Source organism: Aegilops tauschii, chromosome 7 (genome assembly GCF_002575655.3).
Source record: "Aegilops tauschii subsp. strangulata cultivar AL8/78 chromosome 7, Aet v6.0, whole genome shotgun sequence".
In the NCBI taxonomy this organism is placed as follows: Eukaryota; Viridiplantae; Streptophyta; class Magnoliopsida; order Poales; family Poaceae; genus Aegilops; species Aegilops tauschii.
The window spans coordinates 73,601,283-73,613,136 of NC_053041.3; the positions used below are offsets into that span (position 1 = coordinate 73,601,283).

Sequence of the window (11,854 nt, forward strand, 5' to 3'; positions counted from 1 at the left end):
TGTAAATGCAATAGACAGATAGATTGGATTTTTCTGATCATTTTTCATATATAATTTATTTCATTTGGAGCTACGGTTGAATTTATATGATTTTTCAAAGTTTCCAACATTTTCTGAAATTTCCAAATCATTTTTTTTGGAGCTACGTCAGTGGCACAGTGTTAATAGAGGGTTATTTAAACTAACTATTTGTTTTGCTCGCTAATTAAACAAGCAGGGGCCACCCGTCAGTGTCACTAAGAGCATCTCTAGTGGATGGTGTAAATTTGGACGTGTATATCTCCATATACACGTTCATATACACCTTGCTAAAATATACACCTCTCAGTTTTTCAGTGGAACGTGTAAATTTGGACGTGTATATTCCAACGGCTATATTTTCAAACGGCTATATTTTCAACGGCTATATTTTCAACGGTCGTATTTCTCTATATAAACCACCCCTGCCATCTTTCTTCTAGCACTTCTATCTGTGACTTCTCTTCTCACCTAGATTTCTCTATCGTCTCTCACGCAACACAATGAACACATCCACTTTGGACATGAGTTCTTCGTCATCTTCATCTGGCGACGATGAACTCATACTTGCAGCATTCGCCGAGCGCGAGGAGGAAGAGAGGATGAACGCTCGACGCCATGGCGGTTCCAAGCATGGACGTCAAACAATCAATCGAGGAAGAGATGCCGGATTTGTTCTTCTGTGGGACGACTACTTCAAAGAAGTTCCTCGCTATCCCGAACATTTGTTTCGACGAAGTTACTACACTTCTCTGCTTTAGCCCTTTTTTCATTTCCCTGTCTCATTTACTTTTTATGCACAGATTTAGGATGTCCCGTAATTTGTTCAAACGCGTAGCCGATGGTATACTTGAGCATGATTATGATGGTTATTTTACTCAAAAAAGAAGTGCTTCTGGAGCTCTTGGGTTACATCCTCTGCAAAAGATGACCGCGGCAATGCGGATGCTAACATATGGAATAGCAGCTGATGGTGCTGATGAGTACATCCGGTCCGCTGAGGCTACTAATTTGGAGTCTTGCAAGAAATTTGTGATCAAAGTTTGTGAAGTTTTTGGGGAAAGGTACCTGAGATCTCCAAATGAAGAAGACATTGCTAGGTTACTTGCAATAGGGGAGGAAAGAGGATTTCCTGGTATGTTAGGGAGCATAGATTGCATGCACTGGGGTTGGAAAAATTGCCCCAAAAAATGGCATGGCATGTTTAAAGGCCATGTCAGCGAGCCCACTATGATCTTGGAAGCAGTTGCTTCACAAGATCTTTGGATTTGGCATGCTTATTTTGGTTTACCAGGGTCTCTGAATGATATAAATGTTCTTCAACGTTCTCCTGTTTTTACAAAGCTAGCTGAAGGCCAAACTCCTCCAGTGAATTATAGCATCAATGGCCATCAATACACAATGGGGTATTATCTTGCAGATGGTATCTATCCACGGTGGGCAACATTTGTGAAGAGCATACCAGCTCCAGATACCAGAAAACATAAAACTTTTGCCAAGAGGCAAGAGGGGGCTAGGAAAGATGTGGAACGAGCCTTTGGAGTTCTTCAATCCCGTTTTGCCATTGTTCGTGGACCTGCTAAAGGATGGAAACGTAAAGAAATCGGTGATGTCATGAAAGCTTGTGTCATAATGCACAATATGATAGTTGAAGAGGAGCGACAAACTGGTCGGCAAAGCTGCACTTTTGAGGCAATGGGAGAAAGAGTCACGGTCTCTCGTACTCATGCGGAACAACTGAGCTCTTTTATTCAGATGACTCACCGGATTAGAAATCAAGGTGAACATGATCAGCTTAAACTTGATCTAATTGACCATGTGTGGCAAAAGTTTGGAAACGAGTGATGTCCTAGTTATAAGTCTGTAATCCGTTTCTTTTCATCTAGTTTTAATTTATGCAATGAGTGATGTAATCCATGAATTTATAGCTATCAATAAAATATTTATGCAATGAGTGATGTTATCAAATAGTTCATACAGCAACTAGCGGAAAGCAGTAGATAGTTCATATAGCTCACATATCAAATAGCTCACATTACTCTAGGCCTCGAGCAAGGATCTCATTCTGCTTAGCTTGGTAGAACTGCTTTTGCACATCAGTCATACCACTAGTGTCGATCAGCATGACCCTCTCATCTAATTCAAACTGTCTCCGTGCATCCTCCCTCTCGTTTCGTGCATCCTCCTTCTTTCTGAGTGCAATCTCCTCTTTTCGCAATTCAAATTGCTGTGCATAGCGAGCATTTCTTGCCGCTTCTTTGATCTCATCCTTCTCTTGCTTTGCTGCCCACACAGTTTCTAATGACAGCTTGCAAGCATTCTCATCAGCTTTACCTCTCTTGTCCTTCTTAACACCATCAGGTCTTTTCTCATGTTCAAGAGCATCAGTGTGTATCGAGGTTGCATCAGTGCGTACCGAGGATGCATCTGACGGATCATTGGTGGCTCTGCCTGGACTTTCATCAATGGTTTTCTTTTGTTTCTTAAGAGAAGTTTCAAGTTCTCTTGTCTGCCACTTTGGATACTTTGCAAACTCTATATAGCAATGCATCAATGTGAAAGGCCGTTTTTTTTTAACATCCATTTCCTTGAACAGAATGTGTGCATCGTTTGTCTGCACATATAAATATATTGTTAACAAATGCACAACACATATAGAATATTGCACATCACATATTGCACAGCACATATAGAAGTAGAATATTGCGCATACCTTTTCTGCTATAGTCCTTCCACTTTCTTCCTTATTTAAAATCTGCTGAAGGCAACCACAAAATTTGGAGGTCTCTCTGTTAATCAATGTGTAACGGCAATTGATTGCATTAGGATTACGCTCCGGCCATGACGATTCCTTGTGTGTGTTGTAGTACTCTGAAATTCTAGCCCAATAAGCATCTCGGTTTTGATCAGTCCCAACAATATCCAAACTTGTATTTGCCCATGCTGCTATGAGAACCTTCTCCTCATCACTACACCAATTTTTTCCTTTGTTGGATTTTCCTTTCTCTATTATTGCAGAACGTTGCTGCGTTGATGGTGTTGCTTGATGCTGAGTTGATGGAGTTGCCTGCTCTCCAATTGGACTTTCTGGTTGGGTTTGCATGTAACCAAAACCAAGGGTGTCCAAGAAGCTTTGGTCAGCATCCATCTACAAGCAACCAATGCACAGCTATTTTAGACCACAATCTGGCATCAAATTGACAAGCAAAAAATTATTGAACGAGATGCAAAATATTAAGTTGACTGAAGGACAGCCAAATCACTCATTCCTGTGAATGGGGACTCTAGCCAAATCCGACCTCCCCCCCACCCGGCCGTCGCCCAGCCCCCGGCCGCTGCCCCTGCATCTCCCCCCTCCCCCCCACCCGGCCGTCGCCCAGCCCCCGGCCGCTGCCCCTGCATCTCCCCCCTCCCCCCACCCGGCCGTCGCCCAGCCCCCCGTCCCCGCGCCAGGGCGCGCGCCGGCACCGGCGCCGCCGCCAGATCGGGCTGCAGGGCGTGCGGCCGCCGCCCCTGCATCTCCCCACGGCGCCGCTCGTCCGGCCGCTGCCCCTGCATCTCCCCCCTCCCCACGGCGCCGCTCGTCCGGCCGCCGCCCTAGCAGACAGGCGCGACCGGCCGCCGCCCCTGCATCTCCCCCCTCCCCCCCACCGCTCCGCCGCCCCTGCATCTCCCCCCTCCTCCCCACCGCGCGCCCGGCCGCCGCCCCTGCATCTCCCCCCTCCCCCCACCGCGCGCCCGGCCGCCGCCCCTGCATCTCCCCCCTTCCCCCCCACCGCTCCGCCGCCCCTGCATCTCCCCCCTCCCCCCCACCGCGCGCCCGCTCCGCCACCCCTCTGCTCCCGCTTGCGAGAAAGGAAATAATGGTTACCTTTGGCGGCGGCCGGAGAGGAGACGCGACGGCGACCTTGGGCGGCGGCCGGAGAGGGGCGACGGCGACCTTGGGGAGGCGGCCGGGAGCGGGAGCGGGAGGAACTGGAGCGGGAGCGAGCCCACGGGCGTGGTTCGGTCCTGTTTACTCCCACGCCAGGTACGCTCGTGGGAGCGACGTGTACAGGTACACGACCTGATACACGATCCACTGGGAGACATTTTTTGATTTTGATCGTGTATATTTAGCATCCACCTCCATATACACCATCCACTAGAGATGCTCTAAGGGGCGGTGATTAGCCTTAACTAATCTCCTGACCGCGGGGGCCACCGATTAGTGGCTCAGGCGACGGCTCGTCGCCGGCGACCACTGGTCGCGGCGGAATCCGCGTTTGAGGCCTCGGGAGGGGCGGTTAAGGGCACCAGGGGGTAGCCCGAGCACGGCGCATCCAGGGAAGCAGGCGGCAATGTGCGGGGGAGCCGGAGCTCGTCAGAAACGAGTCCGCGGCGGCGGTGGTTCTCGGCCAGGATGGGAACGGCGGCTTCGGCAGCCAAACGAGAACAAAAGCTAGGGGAGAGGCAGGGGAGCTCACAGAGAGGTCGGCGGAGGTCTCAGCGGGCTCGGGGACGGCTCGAGCGAAGCAACCCGACGACGGCGATCTCGGTCGCCCGAGGAAGGGGATGATGATGGCGACGAGGATGCAGGGCCTCCGGGCTCGTGATCTTCAGCGACGGGACATGAATCAGCACGGCGTAGCTCTGGGGCCGGCCGGTGGCGCTTGGTGACGACGGCGGCCACGCGAGCGAAACACGGCGGCGACGGTTGGCTCTCGGGTGGCTGCGGGAACGCGAGGGGAAGGAGGGAGAACGACCAGAGAGAGGGGAGAGGTGCAGGGGGTCACGGGACGTCTCCAGGAGCGGAGAAGGGAGAGGGCTGGGCCTCCAGCGCGAAGCAGGAGGTGGCGACCTCCCAGCGCGCACGTGCGTGACTTCGCCTCTGCCTACTGGCAGAGGTTGAAGAAGACCACAACGACCCTGGTGGGCTGGGCTGGCCAGGTAAGTTGGGCCAGGTGAGTTCTTTCTGCTCTGTTCTGTTTTATTTTCTGTTTGTTTTCTTTTTATTCACTTGGCCTTTGTTTTAAATTCAAACAAGATTCAAAACCAGTGCCAACTTCTCTGAAATATGTTTATGTTTCTAGATGGACTTTTCCAAAGAACATAAAACATTTGAGTGGCATTTGAAGTTATATTAATTATATGAATATAAACTCAAATTCAAATAGGATAACGATTTAAATTCAAAGTCCCAAAATATTCCTTAAAAATGTTCAATATTTTTTATTTGGATCCAAAGCCTTGCCAAAATTAGCGAACATTGATGAAGGGTACTTTGGTTCATTGAAAGCATTTTTTACTAGACCTAATTGAATTTCAAAGTGCTAGGGTTTGATCAATCCCCATTTCAAATTCATAAGAATTTAAACATGATGCAACACATGACTAGCTAGCTCAGAGCATACGAGAACTAGGGATGTGACACTTCCGTCGTTGGAGCAGCTGAGCTGGGGTGGAACACAACACCGCAGGAGCAGGACAAACCACACAACATTTTCTTTGACACATATCTGTAACAGAAGTAATTGTGTAAGGGCTTGTTTGAATTCTAGGATTCTAAGAATGCAGGGATAGGAAATATACAGGAATATGATAGGAATGCACGTGCAAAATAGGGAATTTTCAAACACAGGATTTCTGCCAATCTGGGTGATTTGGTTCACAAGAACTAGCGGGGTGACCGGCGCATTTGCGCGGCTAGATTTCCAACATATATCTATCTACAAATGGAATTTATATTTTTCTCCGGATAAAACATTTCATCATTATTTTTGCATGAATATTCTATACATAATGTTTTCATTGCAAGGGAATCATTTATAAATTGGTACAATTTTTCTTGGGTGACCTAAAATTACTACTATATTTGTAGCTCATTTATAAATTTTAATCGATATGTTTTCAATTGTTGACCATCAGTTCATAATGATACCAAATGGTGATGGCTCATCATGATATTTTTACAAACTAAAAATTAGTTTCAACCAAACAATAAATCTATATATTGATGACATATGAACATGGTTGTCCGTTCCTCAATCCGGCTCACCATTAGTAGTGTAGTGGCTTCTACATACATATATTTATTGCATATTAGCATGCTTTATGTTTTTCATCAGTAATCTGTTCTTCCACACTAATTCTTACTTGATCATATTCAGCTCTACATTGTCATATTTCATATTTAAAAATGTAGATGAAGTTATATAAAAGTTATATTACAACGAAACACGTTAGTTAGCTCAACATAATAGTTTTTTATTCAGTTCAAACCACTACTACTAAAACATCTTTGTATTTTTTTAAAATTTTCAGGATTCTTACTCTATAATAAAATAATCTTGAAATTGTGTGTAGCGTTTTTTGGCTGCCTATCATATATGTATGGATTTCAATTTTGCTTGGCGCAAACATTTAATTTGTTCCAATGTTAGAAGGACAATATATGGTCGAAGGCAGTTGTATGGTACATGCAGAATGGACCAAGCAAATTTCTAGTGAAGATGAAACCATTTTTTTTATTTCCTATTCACAAACTATACAAAGTAATATCAATATCATCATGTGTGCGAAACATATCAGATCTATGAGTTGATTGATAGATGGCATAAGAATGACTATGTTGCATCCATTGGATGCACTTAATACTCATTGCTTCACATTGATTTCCATCATAGCTTATTCACTGCAAATACACGTATATACCATTTGCATTCAGTTTATAATTCTCAACCATTATAATTAGGACCCATCATATAAACAACATACCGAATATTTTGAGTCCATGTGGACAAATGTGATGCATTATCTTTACGATGTTCTCTTGGTCCATCGGTCATCAGCCATATTAGCTCCTTAATAACATATATCATGATTCTCGCAAAAAAAAATATCATGAGGTCGCTGCTTTGAAACAACATAATATCCCTTATATCATGAGGTTGCACTTGATTATTTTAAGTTTCCACTTCACAATTTTAGCGGTGATATTCACTTATGATACCTAAAAAAAAGCGTAAAACGGGGTATGAAATAAAAGTTTGGAAATGAAAGCTATTTTCACATGTCCAATCCCTATACTTTTGCATATCTTAGTGGTCAAAGTTTTAAAACATTGACAATATGTTTACTTATGTGACTCATATTTTGAAACTGGATGGGGTATGTATCTTATGTATGTACATTGTATGTGTTTTCACGTGTCCTTCTAACGACTATTTTTTTCGATAAAGAGTTCTTATTTTATACTAAAGAATTTGCATGCCTTACTTCTTGCCATCGATATTTAGGATTTCAACCATTGTAATTAGAATATACATGGTCCATTGCAAAAAAAAAAAGAACATACATCCTGATTCATCACTTAAAAATGTCAGAATGGAAATATAAAGTATTTGTACTAATAGATCTCCACGTATTTCTCGTCTGAGTTCCATGCATGTTTTATTACTGGTAACATCGTTATTTTTTTAAAGTGTTTTGCCAAAAAAAATTGCCCCACATTTTTTGCTATGTACGTACACATTTATTTCCCGTAATCCGATAGAACGTGAAGCACTACTCCTGCAAAATAAGCGTGAAGTACTAAGAAACGGGGTGGGGTATGTATCTTATGTATGTACATTGTATGTGTTTTCACGTGTCCTTCTAACGACTATTTTTTCTGATGAAGAGTACTTATTTTATACTAAGGAATTTCCATGCCTTACTTCTTCCCATCAATATTTAGAATTTCAACCATTGTAATTAGAATATACATCGTCCATTGCCAAAAAAAAGAACATCGATCCTGATTCATTACTTAAAAAATGTCAGATTGGATATATAAAGTATTTGTACTAATAGATCTCCACGTATTTCTTGTCTGAGTTCCATGCATGATTTATTACTGGTAACATCGTTATTATTGTTTTTAAAGTGTTTTGCCAAAAAAAAGTTGCCCCACATTTTTTGCTATGTACGTACACATTTATTTCCCTTAATCCGGTAGAACGTGAAGCACTACTCCTGCAAAATAAGCATGAAGCACTAAGTAAAGAAGGAGTCCGTGTTGGTTTTCTAACAGAAAAAAGCAGTCTACATACTGATGCGTATTGTCCTGGAACTTTTTTTTGTGCTCGGACTCTTCTTTTGCTGGGGTGCTCGGACTCTTCCACATGGGAGTAGTTGCATGCCGTATTTGCAATACCAAACGTATCTATGACTGTCCCGTACACTTTTTTCTAATGGAAAGGCATATGAGTCTGCCGTACATGAGTTTAACTATTCCTACATACCGTGTCAAACTTTTTTTTCTTCACGGAGACGTGTCAAACTGTTTGTACACTTTTTTCACATATTTGATATTTGTATGTAACGCTACATCTTTTAAATCTTAGCCGTCAATATCTAAATTTAACGCCTGAGATAATTTAATCTGTGTGGATGAACGTAATAGCTTCTTTGTCTTCTATCGTAATTATATAATAGAAGATTGTAAGATCACAGGATGCAAAGAAGCATGGTGAGATTATGTCAAACCACAAGAAAATGTATGGTTATAATGTTATTATGCTACTATCTCTTAGTCTTGTGCTTCATGAAAAGAGGACAAGTGGAAATTAAAATTCCTACAATTTTTCTTTCAAGGAGACACTAAAGGAACAAATCCTACAGTTTTCCTTTGCTCCATTCCTTTGCATCAAATTCATGAAAAGTAGGACCATACGAAACTTTTCAATTCCTATGTTTTTCATTCACTTTTCCTTTCAAGCACTGGCGATTCTAGTAGGCAGGCTTGAGCAAGGAAAATCCTACACTAAAAAAATGTGTTTGTGCTACTTCTATTACTTTAGACCTAGGCCACTGCCCTACTAGCTCAACTCCCAGGGCCATCGACAAATGCATAGTGCCAACACGCAGAGATAAATAATGATGGCGTTTAAGAGAGTCCATCACGGATAGCTAAGTTGCCTGGTACCTCACTGCTTGTCATATAGTAGGATAAAATAATCGTATTTCCCGTTACTCCGTCTACTCAGTGGACAATATATATAATATGTAGAGTAAAAAAGAGATGCAACAAGTGTACAACCTCTTTGGCGAAGTCATGTCGATCTCAGCGTGATTGGGTTGGCCAGTGAGGATGCTCCGGCTGACTTGGCTGTCGGATGAGGGGAAGAAGATATTAGGCGTCTGGAGATGGAGCCCGAGGTACTGCTCCATTGTGATGGAGGGTTTCGTCGTTGGAGCAGCTCCGGTGAGTTGTACGACGCCGAGGCTGAAGTAGGACAAGAGAGCCAACGTTAACCTGAGTGGAATTCTAATAGCATCTCCAATAGATGACGTAAAATACATATCCACAAAGTGCTAGATGTAAAATACATCAGCCTCTCATCTCTGAACTTAACTGTTGAAACTGAATTTAACTGTCAAAACTGAACTTAACAGTCGAAACTGAATTTTGCTATCGAAACTGAATTTTACTATCGAAACTGAACGCACTAGAGGTGAGGCTACATGTCAGTTGACTGACTTTTTCATCTCTGGTCTATCGATTTTGCAGCCGTTGGATACGAAATCAAGGGCATGCAGTTCATCTTCAACCTCCACCCCCCTGAGCCGCCAGCCACCACCGGCCAAACAGCTGCCCCCCACCGCCCGCAGCCGGTGGTGCGCCGCCTCGCCCGCCCCGAAAACACTCCCCACCGCCGGTCCGCCGCCGCCCCGGCCATCCCTCTGCCCCCCCCCCCCATGCCGAGCCCATGCACGGGACCGAGAGCAAGAGCTAAAGCAGCAGCGGCTCCTACTGATGTTGACGTCGCCGCCGAGGGAGCGATGTCGTGGAGGAAGTGGTCGGGAACGCCACCGTGGATGGAGCCGCGCCGTGTCGGCTCGGGACCGAGCGCAGGCAACACCGTGAGATCGAATTAAGAAGAAAATGCGGTGATTAGTGTACAACCTCTTTGGTGGCGCCGATTAGGCCGCAGCTTCATCCGAGGATACGGTGATGATGATGCTCTTCCCGTCGTGCAGGTGAAGACGGCGGTGTAGGAATGGAGGTGGCGCGAAAGACGAGGGGAACATCGGGGCAGCTCCTTGGAGGTGGAGGACGGGGTGGCTGAACTGGCGCGACGACCAGATCGACGAAGGATCCTCATCCGGTACGGTGGATGAGGGACGTCGTGGTGTTGCTGTGGACGACGTCGTCGGGGAAGAGGCTCCGGCTGGGTGGCGGACGGAGGAGGGTGTGGGGCTTCGCGGGTTTTCCCGGCCTCGGTGTACGAATGGGTGGGCGGATGGGATGGGACTGGGGAACCATGGCTTAGGGACGCGCTTGTCCGAAATGTGGGGTAAGTTACGAAAGTACCCCCACCGATTTGAGTCAGTTCTTTCGGTTCAGGTGTATCATGGGCATTTCGCGTGTCGGGATTTCACAGGAGGTGGGAGTTTTCGCGGCGTTGTAATTTTCGAATAACAAGGCGTGGGTTGAGATGGAGGGAGTTGTTGAGCACAACGAGACAAAGATTTATCTTAAATATTTCGGGGTAACAAGGCGCGGGTTGAAGAGGCGGGAGTTTCGCAGCACGATAGACAGAGACGCTAGCTTGAAATTTCGGCATAACAAGGCGCGGCTTGAAATTTCGGGAGAACAAGCTTAACGTGTACCAAAAAAATACAATTTAGACTAGTATGATATACTATGTACAATGTGTTTGACACGCACAACACACACAGACACCATTTAGACTAGTAAGGTACACATGCATTGCACGCATGAGATTTGGCAACCAAATTATGAATAAATACCACATTATAGCATGTAAGCTTTGAGTCATATATGCATGATGTAGATGTTCGTTTAATTCTTATAGTTAATTTCATTCAAAATCGTCTAGTTTTTATAAGAAAGCTAATCTATTTTAAGATTCATGGAATTGTGCGTTGTAAGTCATAAAGTAAAAATAAATCATGTAGAAAACATTTGGGCAATTCTGATACGGAAGATTCTAGAACAAAGAAGAAGTGCTTGTGTTTTGAGGTTTGTGCATTAGGCTTAAGTTCAACCATAGAGTCTTCTAGATTGTACATATGGCAAAATCTGGTGGAATCTAGATGATATCCAACGGCCAGCAGTGCTCAAATTTGCCAGCTCTGCACCATCGGATTGGCCTCATCCAACGACCATCTTTCAAAATTAAAGTTATCCGCACACTATATAAAAAATATAATATAATATATATATATATAGGGGTATAGATATAGATATGTGATGCGAAAGCCACCCATCATCTCCAATTTGAATAGTGTGTCCATGCACGGATGCAGTGTGGCCAAACAATGTCTGCCATCGGTATCTCAAATTCAAACCAGTCTGACCTTGTTCAATTTGTATAAATTACAACATGCTCGTTTCCAAACCACACCGCGCAGATCTCTGTTATATTCATGCATGCATGGGTTGCAAACATCATGATCTCTTATTCAAATATTTCAATTCAACTTTACATTGATTATGACCTCACCTAGTATTTTACACCCACACATTGGTCTTCTCTTTAGAATTGTACCACTAACTTTCTCTCGTGCATGCATGCACACACACTACCAGTCGGCATTATCCATCGCACACATGCAATCTTTTTCTTCAGGTCGGTCTCCCATGAAGGCACACACACACATCCCCCTCTCCATCATATCGGGCATTCTTTATCTCTCACGTGCATGCGCAACGTCGATGTTTGTCGGTGGGAAACGACACCTATGGGATCACAAGAATCCCTACTATGGTTGCCGGGGCGCAGGGTTGCAAGAAGAGCAGGATTAGTAATCAGCACAAGGATCGTTTACCCAGGTTCGGGCCACGAGG

General features: G+C 44.4%; 1 protein-coding gene across 1 annotated transcript; it reads right to left on the minus strand.

Moving 5' to 3' along the window:
* Positions 1-2,021: 2,021 nt before the first annotated feature.
* LOC109785985 (uncharacterized) lies at positions 2,022-3,576 on the minus strand. Its single transcript, XM_073503707.1, has 3 exons — positions 3,487-3,576; positions 2,732-3,166; positions 2,022-2,632 (listed from the first exon to the last, which is right to left on the minus strand). The coding sequence occupies exons 1-3, from the start codon at positions 3,574-3,576 to the stop codon at positions 2,054-2,056; spliced, it is 1,104 nt and encodes a 367-aa protein (XP_073359808.1). The 3' UTR covers positions 2,022-2,053.
* Positions 3,577-11,854: the final 8,278 nt, after the last annotated feature.